The sequence below is a fragment of the Corvus kubaryi genome, unplaced genomic scaffold (assembly GCF_017639235.1).
Source record: "Corvus kubaryi isolate FWS band 111438036 unplaced genomic scaffold, C.kubaryi_AGA036_p1.0 37323, whole genome shotgun sequence".
Lineage (NCBI taxonomy): Eukaryota > Metazoa > Chordata > Aves > Passeriformes > Corvidae > Corvus > Corvus kubaryi.
In genome coordinates, this window is record NW_024581102.1 from 190,399 (window position 1) to 206,808 (window position 16,410).

Consider the following 16,410-nt stretch of genomic DNA (forward strand, 5'->3'; position numbering starts at 1 on the left):
CGCGGGCATGCGCGGCCGGTGCTGCCCCACGGCCCGAGCGGGACCCGCGCGTGGCTCCCGGGCCGGCGGGGGCGGGGCTTGCCGCGAGGGGGCGGGGCCATGCAAATCACACCGCCGCCTTCCCAGCCGCTCTGCTGAGGCAGGGGTGGGGTTCGGCAGAGCCCTCAGGGGGCGCGTCCATGCAAATGAGGCGGCGCCGCGCGGCATGCCGGGACACAGCCCGCGCGGAGGCGCCGCTGCCGTCGCGGAGCGGGGCCGTGCGGGAGCCGCAGTCGCGCACCTACCGCGCAGGGGAGAAACTGCTGCCAGGCTGCCCCGGGTCGGGGGGTGGTTTCCTGCACTCCGGCTGTGCCGACCCCTGCGGCATCCCCAAATGCAGTGAGCTCGGCTGCATCATTTATGGTAGGGGAGATTGTGTTCGCGTTCTCCCTGATTTCGTTGTTTGGAGGAGGAGTTGTTGTCAGGCTTAGCTGCAGGTAGTGTGCGTGTGTTGTTTCTCGTTATTCCCAATTGCAGCCGATATTCCTGAAACCATCTTTCTCCACTTTCTTCCCGCACTGATGTGCTATCGCTTGCCAGGATCGGCTGCAGGCGCGGCAGCAGTGTTGCTAGCCCGACTCCAGGCGGCCTCGGCGCCCGGTCCCGGCCCCATCTCCCACGTGCGGAAGGGGCCCAGCCTGGCCTCTCCCGGCTCCAGCCCGAGGGCCGAGAAGCGCCTCCGGCCCGACTGCGCGCTCGGACTGCGGTGGGACGGCAAGACTCGGGTTAGGGTCCCGGCCCGCACACCGACCTCGCGGGAGGGACGGACGGGGGCAGAGACTTTGTCCGACTCGGGATGCGTCAAATTCCCACGCTCTGGAAGTCCGGCTGAACTCACGGACTCGACCGGGTGTGACCCGGACAGTGCTCACCGAGCGGGGCCGGCATCTCCCCGGGCCCCTTGCTCAGCGATTACCCATTCCACCGGGGCGTTTCCCTGCTCCTGCAGACATGGCCTGGGACAGGCCGGAATCATCCCGGCTTAAAACACAGCAGTCCAGAGGCCCCCTTTAGGGATCCACTGGCCAGCTACTGCAGGGAACGGGGATATGTCTCCCGGGCACCGGCAGCGCCTGTTCGGAGAGACCGCCCCGAGATGCTCCTGAACCCCTTGCTATTCTCGAACTGCGCACCAAGAGCACGACCGGACGGCCCTCGCTGCTCTACTGCCCCGCTGGAGAATCCCGGACGCCTCGCGGATCGCCCCCTACACCCGCGCTCCCAGATCCCACAGCTCCCGCGTCCCTCGCCCCATCCTCGATGCAGCGCCGGGCTGTCCACTGTGCTCTCATCCTCAGCGCCAGCAATGCCCGCGACCACCCTGGTCTGAGGGTCCGCTCCGCTCGACGTAGGATGGTGTTACGGTAGGGAAGGTACAGCCATGGACACCTCACAGCTTAATTCTGCAACATCTATCGTTAAACCGCCAAACCAGGGGAGAGCGCGAACGCAGTCCCCCACTACCACAAATTATGCAGTCGAGTTTCCCGCATTTGGGGAAATCGCAGGGGTCAGCACACCCGGAGTGCAAGGGATGAGCCTCGCCCTGGGAAAACCACCTGCCTGATCATGGTGTCTCCCCTGCCAGGTAAGTATGAGATACCAACCCCGCCGCCCGCACGCCCCGCCCGCCGCACGCCCCCACAGCACACGGCCACCCCGACACCAGCCCCGCCCCGAACCGGCCCCGCGCTGCGCCGCGGCCCGCACGGCCCGGCCCGCGCAGCGCCCGCGGACGCGCGAGGGCAGCGGCGCCCGTGCGCGGGCTGTGTCCCGGCATGCCGCGCGGCGCTGCCTCATTTGCATGCACGCGCCCCGTTAGCCCGGCTCATGGCCCGCCCACACTCGTCGCGTCCTTGTGGCGTCATCGTTCGGGCCAGCCCTGGTTCCGGTTCCGGCTGGTGGCGCGGCCCGCAGCGGGGCGGCGGCTCCGCGAGCCCCCGATGGCGTCGAGCGCCGCCCGCGGGCCGCCGTGCCGGGAACGGAGTCTCCGGGAGCGGCCGGGACGACGATCGGGTTCTGCTGGGCGGAGTCGGAGCCGTAGTGGGGAGCGGGAGGGTGAACAGAGAGTACTCCGTATGTACCGGGGGTGGACTGGGCGAGGCGGGGGTGCTCCCCAGGGTACGAGGGGGTGCCACCGTACCCGGTGCTGCGGGACACCGAGTCATGCCAAGGGATCTTGCTGCGTTCTGGTGCTAATTCCGGTGTTTTGGGGCAGGGGAAGAGCTGCCGGCGGGAGATCTGGACTGCGAGGATGAAAGAGAAGCTGCCAAGTCCCCAAAAAAACCTGTGCGGCCCCAAGTCAGTCCCGGCGGGGCGGTGGAGGGGCGCGGCGAGAGCTCCGCGAACGGGGCGGTGCCATCCCCGAGGGCTGCCGGGAAGCGCGGCAGGAAGGGCAAGGCCGAGGTGTTGCTGTTGGAGCTGTCCCAGGCCCCGGAGCCCATCCGGATGCAGAAGGTGCTGGGGAGCAGCGAGGAGGGGGACGGCCTTGAGACTCCTCGGGGCGGGCGGCCCAAGAGGAAGGCGGCCAAAGTGTAAGTGATGGTGACACTCGGAGCCTGGGGGCACCTGTGCTCTAGAGACACGTGGGAGCGCTGGGAATGTTCAGCCTGGAAAAGGCTGCAGGGAGACCTTAGAGCCTCTTCTGGTGCCTAAAGGGGCACCAAAAAAGCTGGAGAGGGCCTTTGGACAAGGGCCTGTAGGGACAGAACACAGGGGAATGTCTTCCCACTGCCAGAGTTAGATGGGATATTGGGAAGGAATCCTCCCCTCTGACGGTGGGGAGGCCCTGGCACAGGCTGCCCAGAGAAGCTGTGGTTCCCCGTCCCTGGCAGTGTCCAAGGCCAGGTTGGATGGGCCTTGGAGCACCCTGGTCTAGTGGAAGGTGTCCCTGCCCATGGCAGGGAGTTGGAACTGGATGAGCTTTAAAGTGTCTTTCAACCCAAACCATTCCCTGATTCCATGAGCTCTGTCTCCCCAGAGAGTCTCAGTGTCTTTCCTGTAGGACTTTGTCCCATGTTGGTGGGATGTACTGATTCTTCACAGACCAATCCTTTCCCAGTTTAGGGAATGTGTTTGGATCCAGGAGTCCCAGGCAGGGGGCAGCAGCTGCCCACGGCAGGAGGAATTCCCTTGGTTCCTGACAGAGCAGGAGGAGCTTATTGGTGGTAGCAGGGCAAGCTCCAGGGAGTTTGGGGTGGGGGGGAAGCTATGTGCTCAGGGCCTCTGGCACAGCTGGAGCAGATCCACTGCCCAGACCATGGGCTGGAGGGTGCATCCACCGAGTCTTGGAGGGAGGGAGGCTGGCCCACCCCTGTGTCATCCTGCCGCTCACCTCCAGGCTCCGCTCTGGTGTCCCAGGGCCTTGCTGTACCTGCAGGAGCTGGCCGAGGAGCTGATGTCCGCGTGCCAGCCCCCTGCTCCAGCCGAGGGGGCACCGGAGCTGGAGCCTGAGCATGTCCAGAGGAAGCGCCGGAGCCGGAGGAGGAAGGAGGAGGACACAGACAGCGATGACCCCACACGAGACGCTGACTTCGTGCCCTCGCAGGAGGTGCTGCAGGCAGAAGAGGAGGAGGAGGAGGAGGAGGAGGAGGGCAGCGATACCCTGCTCAGTGAGGCGTCAGAGCCAGAGCTGGAGGCACCTCGAGGGCACAGCGGGAGGACAGCGGCCACAGGGGTGAGGGCAGGGGCTCTGCCTGGGCCCCTTCTTGCCTGTGTCCCAGCACCAACAGCTGCAGATGCTTCCGCTGTCCCACAGTGTCCCTGCTGCCAGGGCAGGACAACTGGGATGGGGGTGGCACAGGGCCGGAGGCAGCTCTGGGTGAGAGCCAGTGGAGATGGGAGCAGGGACAGGTCTTCTGGGAGAGAAGCAGGGCCTGTGCTCCTGCCGGAGCAGTGGGAGGTAGAGGCAGGTCCTGAAGGGGTCCTGGCCTCCTGGAAGTTCCCATAGTGGGGCTGTATGTCTTTAGCCCAATGTGGTATGTTGATAGTGGCTGGGGAGAGCTCTGTTTTCGGGGGCTGTGGTGGTTCCCTTTGGGACAGGTGAGTCCCCCAGGGCTCAGGGCTTGCTCTGAGTCTGCTCTTGTGCCCAGAGATCCAAGCCCCAGTGCCGAGGCCTCGCTCCCAATGGCTTCCACAACTCCATCATGGCCCCAGTGGAGAAGAGCTCCAGCCTTACCTGCAGCCTGTGAGTGGGGGCTTGGGGTGCTCGAGGGTCAGGGGGCTACAGGGAGCAGTGAGTGTATGTGTCCTGGTAGCATCACTGGTACAGATACAAGGGAATGTCGATATTCCACTGGGATGGGGCACAGTTGGGTTGGGGGGGTTGCAAAGGGCAGGGGCTGTGCTGCAGAAGGGGAGGCTGTGCCACAGGATGCGGGTACAGGGTGCTGCTCATGCCATGGGAGGGGATGTGAGGAGGGGATGCTGGACGTGCCAGGTGCAGGGCCATGGCTGAGATTTGGCATGCACTGCAGGCGGGAGCAGAAGCACTCGCAGTGGGAGTTCCCTGACTGGATCCCGGTGGCACACAGATGGATGTGTCTCTCTGACAGGTACCATGGGACCAGGGAGGGAGCAGACCCAGAGAAAACGTGGGGCAGTTTCTGGGGTGAGCAGTGTCTGGGGTGAGCAAGGGCATGGGGGGGCTGTGCTCCCACACCCCTTTATGTGTCTGCAGTGGGCTTTGGGAGTCTCTTGGGTTTGGCTGTGGAGCCACGTGGCCAGCAGCAGGGCCTGTCAGGCCGTGTGGAGGCTGGGATGGTGCTGGGGCATGGGGCTGTGCTGGGATGATTGGGTGAGGGGTGGGGAGACCTCCTCTCACCTTCTGCCTGCACAGCGAGGCTGCCCCGTACCTGCCGGCGGAGGAGAAGTCTCCCCTCTTCTCCATTCAGCGTGAAGGCATCAAGGACGATGGTGCCTTGTACAGGTTAAACAGGTGTGTGATGGGGTGTCCCCAGGCCCAGCAGGGTGTTGGCTGTCCGGCTGTGCCCTGCCTGTCGTGGCAGTGGCTGTCAGGTTGTCCCCAGGCCCAGCAGGACAGTGGTTGTCAGGGTGTCCTCAGGCCTGTCTGGGACCAGTGGTTACCCCCAGGGTTGCATCCATGAGTTGGGCAGCCAGCCCATACTGTGCCCTGGGGTCCCACCAGCCCCTGCCCCAGCTCTGCAGAAGCCCTCACCCCCCTCCCCCCAACAGGTTCAGCTCTCTGCAGCCCCACCCAGAGCGCCTGGATGTCTCCTTCTTCGTGGGTGGCCCAGTGTGGGCGATGGAGTGGTGCCCAACCCCAGAGGGCTCTGCAGCCCCGCAGTATGTGGCCGTGTCCTGCCACAGGAGCATGGAGGAGACGCACAGTGTGTCTGGGCTTCACTCAGGCCCTGCACTCCTGCAGCTCTGGGGCCTGGGTGTGCTGCAGACGGAGCCAGGGTGAGTGGCCAGGCCTGGGGCTGGGGCTGGGGCCTGCCCAGATCTTTTGTCCCTCTATGGCTGAGTGGGTGGTGAGACTTGGACTTTCCCAGAGCCACCAGCCACAGCCTGAACCCCAAGGAGGCTGTGTTGGTGGCCAGCTCTGCTGGTGGTGTACACTGGTGTGTATTGGAGCTGCTGGGCACCAGCTGCCATGTTCCTCATGGCCGAACATGCCCACAGCTCTCCCAACAAAGCCAGGCTGGCCTATGCCATCGCTGCTGACTACGGCTGTGTGTGGGACATGAAGTTCTGCCCCAGTGGTGCCTGGGAGCCACCCACCACAGCCCGGACGGTGAGTGCTGCTCAGGGACTGCCCTTGGGTTCCCCAAGGGTCCGGAGGGGTGACCCCATGTCTGAGCCCATCTGTCCATCCCCAGCACCCACAGATGAGCCGGCTGGGTCTGCTGGCTGCCGCCTTCTCCGACGGCAGGGTGGTGGTGTATGCGCTGCCGCACCCTGGGGCCCTGCACCATGCCAAGACAACCCAGGTAAAAGGTAGGAAGAGCCACACCACCAAGCAGGGGCGTCCTGGCCCTCCTCCTGCCGTGCCAGGGTGGGGCTGCAAGCCCCAGGCTGGGCACCTCTGCCCACAGGAGCCTGCTGTGCTGGGGAGCTGCCAGCAGGACTGTGCTCCAGCCTGGGAGCTGCATGGTGGGGAGGTGAGCCCACCTGATCCCCAGGATTGGAACCCTGCTGCCCCAGCCTGGCATCTGCCACAGGTATAGTGTGGGATCTGAGGCTGCTTGTTGGGGGCCTGCTGTGAGTACTCTTGTGCCCAGAGATCCAAGCCCCAGTGCTGAGGCCCCACTTCCAATGGCTTCCACAATTCCATCATGGAATTCCAGTGGGGAAGAGCTCCAGCCTTGCCCTCAGCCTGTGAGGCTGCTTTGGTTCCATCTCAGGGACACTGCAGCCCCCTGGCTGGGATGTAGCTCCTGGGCAGCCCCCCAAAGCTGGGCACTGGGAGGAGACTCACAGCAGCATCACTGTAGCCATAGTGGGGGCAGGGTGTGGTGCAGCCACAAAGCTTGTCCCCAGCCATTCCCCATCTCCTGCTGCCAGAGCTGCTCACTCCAGCCTGGCCGAGCCGTGTGTCAGGGCAAGACAGGGAGCTCTGGGCCAGCTCAGGCTAATGGTGCCTGTAATAGACTGTGCCGGTGCTGAGCGGGATTGATGGCTGGTGCGTGCTGGCGGTGGGCACTCAGCCGTGGCCGACAGCCTGCGCTTTCATGCTGACAGTGGGAAATGGGCTCCCAGCCCCGCCAGCACGTTGGCTGTGCCTGTGTTGGCTGCGCCTGTGTTGGCTGCGGGTGTCTGGGCTGCTGCCGCAGCCCCCACGTGGCACTGTGTGATGGGGGGCCCACCCAGCTCCTGCCAGTGACAAGCCCGGCACATCATTGGCTGCAGCTGCTCGTACGGTCACTGCACCTCACAGCTGGGCTGGAGCACTGGTTCCCAGCCACAGGATCAGTGCCGGGCTCTGGTGACAGGCCCTGCTGGGAGCTCCCAAACTGGCATGGCTGTGCTGGCTGCCCTGGGGCACTGGGGACTCGCATCCCTGTGTTCCTGCCTGGCAGAGCTGGGGCTGGTCTCCATGCCTCATCCCAGCTGTCACAGCTGTGCCAGGGAAGAGGCACAACCCCTCCATATGGCCCATGGCTGCCACGCTCCAGGCTGTGATGGAGAGGACAGCCCCCCCAGGGGTTAGGGACCCCAGGCCCAAGGGATGTGGGACGGGGTCCCCACAGCGCTCACGTTGGGTGTTGCTGGTGGGGGGGGATTCTCAGGTAGACAGAGCTGGTGCGTGGTGGTCCTGTGGGCATCCTACCCTGAGCTGTTGGGTGCCAGGTCTCTGCAGCCTGCCCTCCCCAGCCTGCTCTTCCCCTTCCTGGAGTGGTCACAGTTAGGTCTGGCCCATGTGTCACTGCGTTACCTTGATTTTGGTGCCAGCCGTGATGGGGCAGGAGCACATCATCTCTGCCTATGGCACATTTCAGGGGCTGCTTCCTCCAACACACAGGCAGGCCTGGCTCCTGGGGGTCCTGCTGCTGCCAGTTTGCTCCTCCACATGCTTCAGTCCCTGCTGTGCTGGGGACACTGCTCTGGGGGGACAGCAGGACAGGGACCGGGTGCCCTGGCCAGGGCCGTGAGGAGCTGCAATCTAGGCTCCAGGCAGGGAGCTCCGAGGACAGCCAATGCCTGCCCTGATCCCCTTCTGCTCTCTTCTAGATGGGTCCCTCCACAAGCACCTTATCTGCAAGGTCAGTGTCCCCTGCCATGGTGATCCCTGTCAGGGCTGGCACCCGCCGAGCCCCTCAACCGGTGCAGAGCCTGGGGAGCCAAGGCACCTGCAGAGTGTTGGAGGGGCAGAGCAGTGTCGTGCTCCCACCCCAGGCATCCCGCTCTTGGGGCATGGATGGCACCAGTGCGGGGTTGTGACCCAGGGCTCTCCCTTGGCCCCCAGGTGCAGTGCATCGCCACACTTCAGGTGGGCTCCATCCAGGCAGGTAATGCATCTGAGTGTGGGCAGTGCTTCAGTCTCTCCTGGATGCCTTCCAAGCCCCACCATCACCTGGCAGCAGGGTTTTATGATGGTGAGTCCTCCTGTGCCCTGCAGCAGCACTCAGGGAGCAGCCCTCACCCTGGCAGAGACACTGGAGCCTTGTTCTCAGCCTCAGCTGGTGCTGGAACCTCTGCCCATCCCTGGGTCAGGGGAATGCTTCTCTGGGCTGGCTGTTGTCATTCTCGTGTACCTCCAGGCTGGTCACTGGTTGTCCCTGTCTGTGGCTCTGGCCTTATCCACATCTGTTGAACTTGCCTGGATGGAATTTTCTGCTAGGCTTCCAGTGATCCACAGCTCTGTGCTGTGTTGCCAGCACCTGCTACCATGCTGTCTGCTTGGAGCCCCAGCTCCAGCCTGGCCACCATGTCCCAGCCTGTGCTGCTGCTGTGTCCTGCCACCGTCCTGTCCCACTCTCAGCCCCAGCTCCAGCTTGGCTGCTGTGTTCTGCAGCTCCTGCAGCCCTGCCTGTGCTGCTGCTGGTCCCCGGTGAAGCACCTGTGCCACTGGCAGTGCCTCATGGACACAAGTCTCTCCACAGGCACCGTGGCAGTGTGGAACCTGCTCACCAAATCCCTGCTGCAGTGCGTGCAGCAGCCTGACGCCTCCCTCAAGCTCTACCCTTTCCGGTGCTTTCTAGCCCATGACCACGCAGTCCGGAGCATTGAGTGGTGCAAGGCTGACAGGTAAGGGCAGGAGCAGGCACAGGTACTGCCAGGAGAGGGGCTCCCTCCTGCAGGAGAAGCTCCTTTGTCAAGAAGGGCTCGGGAGGCTATGGTGTCATTGGCACCTGGTTCTCTGCAGCACTGGGGAGGTTGGGTTGGGCTTTCCACGGTGAGGGCAGTTGAGCCACTGCAGGACTGGAGCCACTTGCTCCCCGTGGCAGGGCAGGGCACAGCTCCATGCTGGGCTCTCAGTACTGCCTTTCTCCTGGTTCTCAGCAACTTCCTGGTCACGGTAGGCAGCGATCGCAAGATCAAGTTCTGGGACCTGCGGCGGCTCTACGAGCCCATCAACAGCATCAAGCGGTTCCTGAGCACTGAGGTGGCCTGGCTGCTGCCCTACAATGGCATCACTGTGGCCCAGGACAACTGCTACGCCTCGTGAGTGCTGGGGGCCAGTCCTGCTGCCGGGGCCTGGTCCAGCTTCCCAGGGGCCCCTCTGACTTCCCCCTCCCTGGGACTGTCCAGCTGTGCCATGGCAAGGGCAAGCTCTGCTTGTTTTGGGTCACACCGCAGCATCACAGTGTGATATTCCCCCCTGCCATGCCATCCTGCAGCAGAGGCAGGGTGGGCCAGGGGATGGCCTACCCCTGGACTGGGCAACAGGGGTGCTGCGGGTTTGAGGTTTGGGGTCTCAGTGAGTTCTTGGCTTCTGGGAGCTGCCTTGAGCAGCTTTGACTCTGTGACATCCTGCGAGAGCAAGAACAGCCCCCTCACCACCCTGGGCTGGTTCTGGGGGGAGGTGGGCTGTGCCTGGCTCTCACAATCCTGGTGACGGCACAGAGTCAGGCATCCCATGCCTCATTCCATCCCTTCCACCACAGGTATGGGCTCTGCGGGATCCACTACATCGATGCCGGGTACCTGGGATTCAAGGCCTATTTTGTGGCCCCTCGCAAGGGCACCGTGTGGGTAAGGGCCAGTGCAGGGCCATTCTGTCCCAGGGGGCAGGTCAGCACCAGCTGGGGCCCAGGCTTGCGGGTGGGGTGACGCTGCCTGGCTGGGGGTGGTGGGGACCCTGTGCCCTCCAGCCCTCTGTCCCTGCAGAGCATCTCTGGCTCGGACTGGCTGAACACAGTAGCTGCGGGTGACATCACTGGCGAGCTGGTGGCAGCGGTGCTCCCTGACCTGGCTGTCAACCCCCTCAATGTCAAGCGCTCCTCGGACCGCAGATTTGTAAGCAACCATTGTGCTCGGGTGGCACAGCCCAGCACACAGGGCCAGTAGGGGTGGGGAGGGAGACCATGGGATAAGTGTCCTGGCCTCCTATCCCACTGGTCCCTGGTGGTTCCTGTATCTCTTTCCACCCTACCCTGAGCCCCCTCTCACCCGCAGCCAGTGTACAAAGCTGACCTTCTACCCTGCAGCCCTGATGGGCCTGAAGGCACCGAGCAGGCGCTGCCCAGGACCCATCGCTACAGTGAGATGATAGCCAGGAGCTACATCCGATTCCAGGACACGGACCTGGTAGGAGAGGGCAGGGGGCAGCCAGGGTCCAACCCATGAGCAGGACTTGTGGGGCTGTGGCTGGTGGTGGGGATGGCAGGGCCAGGAGATGTTGCTGGGGCATTGGGGCAGCCCCTTCCGTCCGGCAGAGCTGAGGTCATGGTGCATGCAATGCTCCTGCCTCGGGCCCACAGCCCAAGGTGCTGCCACCACTTTCCAGCGCAGCTTCCAGAACTTCCCGAGCCGGGAGCCCATGCGCCGGATGCACATGCAGGAGCTGAAGGCAGAACTGAGCCTTGACCGCCTGCAGCTGGAGGCCCTGCATAAGGTGAGGGGGCCAGGCTGAGCCTAAGCCCCAGCCCTGCACGCAGATGGTTCTGCTTTGGGGGCCGGAGTCCCAGCGTCGCAGATCCCTCCCTTATGAACCCCTCTTTTCCCACAGGTGCGTTTCAGCCCCAACCTGGACTCACAGGGGTGGCTGGTGTCGGGCGGGCAGGCAGGCATTGTGCGGGTACACTGCCTGGCAGGGCTGGCCTCCAGCGTGGGCCACCAGCTGCTCCCAGAGTGCCGGGCCCGCTTCAGCTTCCTCTATGGGGATACATCCAGCAGCCCTGGCCCCCCCGAGGGTTCCCTGCTGCCAGCGGAGTAGGAGTGTCAGTCCCTCGTGCTGCTGCCATATGCTCACCCTGGGCAGGGCCTGGGGCTGGGGCCAGCTATGCTGTCCAGGTGCTGCAGCCCCTCTCAGTGCTGCTTTCCCGATGGGTGTCTGCTGCAGGAGGGACAGCTGCTCCCAGCCATTCCCTGGGATGCTCTGAACACTTGTCCTCATCCTCGGGGCCTGAAAGGATCTGTCTGCACTGTTTGGTCTGAGCTGGGCAGGGGTGGTGGGACCTGCACATGTCCCGGGGTTGAGCTGTGGCTCTGACCCCGCGGAAGTGCCCGTGGGCTGCACCAGCACGGCGCTGTGCTTGTGCTCGCCTCCATCCCCACTGTGCGCCAAAGGGCAGGGAGGGGGCCGGGAGCTGTGGAGTCGCTCACATTGAGCTTGTGTTCAGCTGTGCAGAATAAACGTGGTTGGTTTTGTATGGCTGTGGTAGTGCCAGCGCCAGGGCGGGCGTGGCTGGTAGCTGTGGCTGTAGGGGTCCACCCCCAACTCCACCATTTCCCTCCCCATGCCCTTCTGTCTGCTGCACTGCTGCTGCTGCTCCAACACGTTTATTGGCAGCGCTGGCACCGCTGCTGGCACAGATGGACACCAGGGGCACAGACACGACTCAGCAGAGGGGATGGATCAGGCCCAGGCACAGCAGGATTCAGATGGAGCCCAGGCAGCAGCATGGGGGGCTGGGGCCAAGGCCAGGTCTGAGGTCCTCCATGGGGGATGTCCCTTCCTGCCAGGACAGACAGGCTCCCTGGGGAGTGGGTGGTGGGGCAGGATTCCACCTCAGAAGCTGTGGCACAGCAGGGAGTGGAAGATCCCAGGGAGCCCCTGTGCTCCACAGGCCAGGCCATGTGTCCATCCCCCCTGGGACGCTGCACTGGAGTTACTGTCCCAGCTCAGGGCTCTGCAGCCATGGGGTGGGTAGAGGAGATGTTGGGATCTGAAGCACTGCCCTGCTCTAACACAAGGAGCTGGGGCTAGGGCCAAGCCTGGCCCAATGTAGCAGCAGGTGGGGGGTCTCAGGCATGGGGGTCCTGACAGTGGGGACAGCCTGCAGTTTCCTCCTGGTGCCGCTCCACCTGTACCGTGCAGAAGGCAAAGCCAAACCTGCTCTGGAGCCGGGCAGTGACCTCCTGCAGCACCATCTCAGTGTCAGCACTGGCATCTAGGAGCAGCAGGGCAGGGGCTCGTTCCTGGCATGGCCAGTGAGAACCCCCGGCCATGCCCTGTGCGAGTCACTCACCCACAGCCACGTGCACCGACACCGCGGGGTGGCTCGGCGTCAGTGCCCAGAGATGCAGGTCGTGGACACCCCGCACCCCGCTGGCCCCCAGCAGCACCTCCTTCACTGCATCGAACTCGAGGCCCTGTGGTGTCCCTGCCAGCACCACCTGGTCACAGGGGCCACCCTTGGCCCCCAGCCATAGCCCACACCTGGGTGAGAGCTCCCAGTGGAAGCCACTAGGGCTGGGGGCTTCCCCAGGGGAACCAGGCTGAGCATGGTGGCTCTGGGTGAGACAGCCTCACCTTGGAACCAATGTACCTGCCTGGGGTGGAGAGGAGGGACTGGGAGGATTCAGGTGAGGCAAGGGAAGGACAGAGGTAAGCTGCCTCATGGGCAAAGTGGTGTGGCAGCTGCAGCTCCAGCAGCTCCTGTGCCCACCCTGCACCTGTGGTCTTGCACCCTTCTCACTCACTGCTCACCTTCCATGAGGACCCTGAAGACGTCTCTGAGGATCGTGATGGTGGAGCCAAGGACAAAGACCGAGAAGAAGAGGGTGCTGATTGGGTCTGCAATCTTGCACTGGGGCTGCAGAGAGCAGGATCTCTGTGAATCTGGGGGCAGAGCCCACGTGGCACCCTGGGTGGGACTGGGAGAGCTGTTCCCACCGGCAGCACTGGGGCAGTCCAGCCCGGTCACCTTGAAGTAGATGATGGTGGCAGCCACGAGGACACTGACGCTCTGCAGCAGGTCACCCACCACGTGGACGAAGGCTGCCCGCACACTGGTGCTGCCAGGCAGGGGCCCATGGCTGGGCTGGCAGGCCACAGAGCTCTCCAGCTGCTCGTAGGCCCCTGTGCCATGGCCATGGCCAGCAGGGGCCTGGTGCAGGATGTAGGCCATGCTGGGGAGAGGAGGGCTGGCTCAATGCCACACTGACAGGACATGGGGGCCCTGCTGGCCCTGCTTGGTCAAAGGGGGCACAGGCAGTCACACTGGGTCTTGGGATGGTGGAGAGGAGTGGGGCTGGAGACGCAGCAGGGCTGGAAGGTGTGCAGGAACAGGGCAGGAGTTTGGTTATGGGGCTCGTTACAGGGCTTGGGACGTGCTGCTTGGGGACCAGGGAATGTGGGGCATGGGGGTGTAGACACAGAGACTGGAAGCCCCGAATATATGGGGGACAGGGAAGTGGGAGAGACAGCGCCTGCGGACACAAGGCTGGCACACAGAGACATAAGGTGACCTGGGGGCACAGTTGGGGTTCTTGGGGTTCCAGAGGCATAGGTGGGGCAGGACTCAAGCTGATGGTACACAGGGACCATGGCTGAGTAGCCCCACGTGGGACATACACCAGATTGACGCCGACAGCGCAGGCGGATGTGGCCAGCATGGCTCGTGCCTCGATCTCGTAGTCATTGCTGATGATGCGGGCGGCCGCCAGATAGACGAGGGCTGCGGTCACAACCCAGATGGAGAGGACAGAGGCCAGCGCACCCAGTGTCTCTGTGAGATGGGACGGACCCATTAGTACCCACCCTGGCCATGGAGGTCCCATGGAGTCCCACAGGGCCGTGCCCCTCAGCTCACCAGAGCGGTGCCAGCCAAAGGTCATGGTCTTGGTGGGCGGACGGTTGGAGACCCAGAGGGAGAAGAGGCTGACAGACATGCTGCCCATGTCTGTCAGCAGGTGGGCTGCATCCGTCATGATGGCCAGGCTGTGTGCCAGGTACCCACCTGTGGGCACAGAGCAGCTGGCACCCCACGCCCCGCCGGCAGCCCCCCACCCTGGCCCAGCCCCCATTACCTATCACCTCCCCGACCATGAAGAGGCAGCAGACAGCACAGGCAACACTCAGCTGCTGGTGGGCCTGGAGCCTGCCCTGCCCAGGGCTGGGGGTTGGGGGACTGCAGCAGCAGTGGGGAGCTGGAACTGGGGGGGCCGGCAGTGCTGAAGGATCTTGAGAGCCTGTGAAGAGACTAGGGGCGGGGGTCACTGCTGGCAACACCGGGTCTGGTGTTCCTGCCCAGAACCCCCGAGGGTCCTGCTACTGCCCAGTGGTATGCAGCCAGGCAGCCGGTGGGGCACCTGCAGAACCCCCCCCAACGGGACGAGCAGCCACGGGACCGGCAGCAGCAGCAGGAGGCGGTGGCACGGGGCTCCCACCGGAATCGGAGCCGGGAGCGGTGCGGGTACCCGCGGGGAGGTGCTGCTGGTGGGAGCGAGGTGTTGCACCTGGGGCCGGGCTGCGGGACGGGCCACCGGTGCGGAGACGTGAGGCGTGGGGAAGGGGCGGCGAGGGCCGAGGTGCTGGTGCGTGGGGCAGCAGTGCGGGATGGGGGACGGACAGCCCACCGGGAGGGGGACTAATGGATGGACGGTACCGGTGTGGGCGGGTGATGGATGGATGGTACCGGTGCGTAGGTGACGCTTGGGCACCGATAGGTGCTGGACGGACACCCGAGGGGGGAGCGGGGATGGCGCACGGTCGGGCGGGTTCCGCTTGAGCGGAGGTGCCGGTGTCAGGGTGAGCGTGCCGGTGGCGGGGTGACGGTGCAAGAGGCGGACAGTCAGGGCTGGTGCGGGGACTGCGGAGCTGCCGATGTTCGTGTCGGATGGATGAAGGCACGGGGGCGGGCGGGGAGGGACGTGCCGGGGGTGCCGGTATCGGGTGGGGGGTGGGAGTTGGGCGGTGCGCGACGTGCCGTGGGCTTGCGAGTGCCGGGGGAGCTGAGGGCGATGGGGGCAATGGAGGTGCCAGGGGTGATGGGGGAGCAGGTACCGGCCGTGCGGGTGCAAGAGGACCGAGGGCTGCAGATGCGGCGGATAATGGAGGTGGCGGTGCGAGGAATTGCCGGGGGCCCTGGGAGGGGATGGGGTGCCGGGGGTGGTGGTGCCGGGGTAATGGGGGTGCCGATGATGGAGGTGTTAGTGCCGGTAATGGGGTTGTCGGGACGATGGTGTGCCGGTGGTGATGGAAGTGCCGGTGGTGATTGGAGTGTCGGAAGTGCCGGGGCAATGGGGGTGCCCGTGATGGTGGTGCCCGTGATGGAAGTGCTGATGCTGTCGGTGCCGGCGGCGCCGGTGATGGAGTTGTGCTGGCGGTGGTGGGGGTGCCGGGGTGATGGGATGCCGGGGTGATGGGTGCCAGTGCCGGCGGTACCTCTTGAGGCGCAGGCTGCCGTCGGCGCGGCCGCCCCGCGGGCTGACCAGGCGGGCGCTCTCGGTGCCGGTCGGGGGCTCCATCCCGGGCGCGAGCGGCACCGCGGGCACCGGCACCGCTGAGCCCCGCCCCTGCCGTGGCTCCGCCCCCACCCGCCGGGTCCCGCCCCACGAGGGGGTGGCCGGGTGGTACCGCCCGCGGGTGCCGCTGTTCCGGGCTCTGGGAAGGGGCGTCCGGGGGGGTGCACGGGACAGCTCGGGTGTTGCGGTCCAATGGCAAATCCAGTGTTTGCTCCAGGCAAATCCGTGTGATACGTGGGAGCTGTGTGTAAGGGGCGCTGCTTTCACGGGGGCAGCTCTTTGGGGGCAGGGCTCAGCCTCACCTCTTGTCCCTGGGCAGGTGATGACACAACTGATCCTGAAAGCCGTCTGAGCACGGGAAGGACAGGAAGGGAGCTGAAGAGAAGCCGGCATGGTGGCACCGACGGAGATCGTGCCTGACCATCCCGATCACCTTCCGCGGTGAAATGCCGAGCCCAGTGCACGAGGGGAGTGCACGGGATAGTGTCTGCCCAGGCTACAGGAAGACTTTTGACGCTGTACCCCATGGGATCCTCCGAGAGAAGTTGTGGGAGTATGGGCTGGATGAGCCGAGAGGGGCTGCACTGAACAGGGGCGGTATGGCCGAGCCCAGAGCAGGGCGTTCCGCGGCCAGTAACGACCAGTGAGCCCCGGGGTTAGTACTGGGTCCAGTCCCGTCTAACACCGCCATTAGAGACCTGGAGGCCACGCAGAGCACCCTCAGCACGGTGACAGATGACATCGAGCGGGGAGAGGTGGCTTCACCCGGCGGGTCGTGCTGCTCCGTGGTGCGGAGGGATCCAGGATGGGCTGCAGAGACAGGGGGCAGGAGCCTGGGGAGGGTCAGCACGGGGCAGTGCTGGGTCCTGACCTGGGAGGAACAGCCTCAGGACGGGCTGGGGGCAGCCGGCTGGGAAGCAGCTCTGCAGAAAAGGCTGCGCGGGTCCCGGGAGACACCGAGTTGACCATGAACCAACAACGGGCCCTTGGCGCGTCCTGGACACCATCTCGTAGCGCCGGGCCCAGCGCTAGCTCCCCAGGACAAGAGGGACACAG

General features: G+C 64.9%; 2 protein-coding genes and 2 non-coding genes across 10 annotated transcripts; 2 read left to right on the top strand and 2 right to left on the bottom strand.

The window, feature by feature from the left end:
• Positions 1 to 276: 276 nt before the first annotated feature.
• On the top strand, positions 277 to 431 carry LOC121665387. Its single transcript, XR_006016349.1, has one exon. It is a non-coding gene; the product is annotated as a U1 spliceosomal RNA (small nuclear RNA).
• Positions 432 to 1,471: 1,040 nt separating this feature from the next.
• LOC121665385 lies at positions 1,472 to 1,635 on the bottom strand. Its single transcript, XR_006016347.1, has one exon. It is a non-coding gene; the product is annotated as a U1 spliceosomal RNA (small nuclear RNA).
• A 294-nt stretch (positions 1,636 to 1,929) lies between these two features.
• Positions 1,930 to 11,315, top strand: GTF3C2 (general transcription factor IIIC subunit 2). Of its 4 annotated transcripts, XM_042029423.1 has the most exons (18): positions 1,932 to 2,115; positions 2,258 to 2,573; positions 3,400 to 3,715; positions 4,131 to 4,225; positions 4,515 to 4,592; positions 4,877 to 4,975; positions 5,233 to 5,460; positions 5,683 to 5,794; positions 5,880 to 5,997; positions 7,732 to 7,763; positions 7,967 to 8,096; positions 8,604 to 8,748; positions 9,004 to 9,165; positions 9,609 to 9,696; positions 9,832 to 9,960; positions 10,120 to 10,251; positions 10,451 to 10,558; positions 10,673 to 11,315. In XM_042029423.1, the coding sequence occupies exons 1-18, from the start codon at positions 1,983 to 1,985 to the stop codon at positions 10,877 to 10,879; spliced, it is 2,628 nt and encodes an 875-aa protein (XP_041885357.1). In that variant the 5' UTR covers positions 1,932 to 1,982; the 3' UTR covers positions 10,880 to 11,315. The 4 variants fall into 4 exon arrangements, with proteins under 4 accessions (XP_041885360.1, XP_041885359.1, XP_041885357.1 ...); XM_042029424.1 differs by lacking the exon at positions 4,877 to 4,975; XM_042029425.1 differs by lacking the exons at positions 10,451 to 10,558; positions 10,673 to 11,315 and having other exon boundaries at positions 1,931 to 2,115; positions 10,152 to 10,242.
• Positions 11,316 to 11,429: 114 nt separating this feature from the next.
• On the bottom strand, positions 11,430 to 15,391 carry SLC30A3 (solute carrier family 30 member 3). Of its 4 annotated transcripts, none has more exons than XM_042029432.1 (8): positions 15,275 to 15,391; positions 13,918 to 14,090; positions 13,701 to 13,847; positions 13,463 to 13,616; positions 12,813 to 13,017; positions 12,596 to 12,701; positions 12,135 to 12,269; positions 11,811 to 12,056 (listed from the first exon to the last, which is right to left on the bottom strand). In XM_042029432.1, exons 1-8 carry the CDS (start codon positions 15,355 to 15,357, stop codon positions 11,911 to 11,913), a joined length of 1,149 nt encoding a protein of 382 aa, XP_041885366.1. In that variant the 5' UTR covers positions 15,358 to 15,391; the 3' UTR covers positions 11,811 to 11,910. The 4 variants fall into 4 exon arrangements, with proteins under 4 accessions (XP_041885365.1, XP_041885366.1, XP_041885364.1 ...); XM_042029433.1 differs by having other exon boundaries at positions 11,956 to 12,056; positions 12,135 to 12,282; XM_042029431.1 differs by lacking the exon at positions 12,135 to 12,269 and having other exon boundaries at positions 11,430 to 11,970.
• Between the last annotated feature and the right edge of the window lie 1,019 nt (positions 15,392 to 16,410).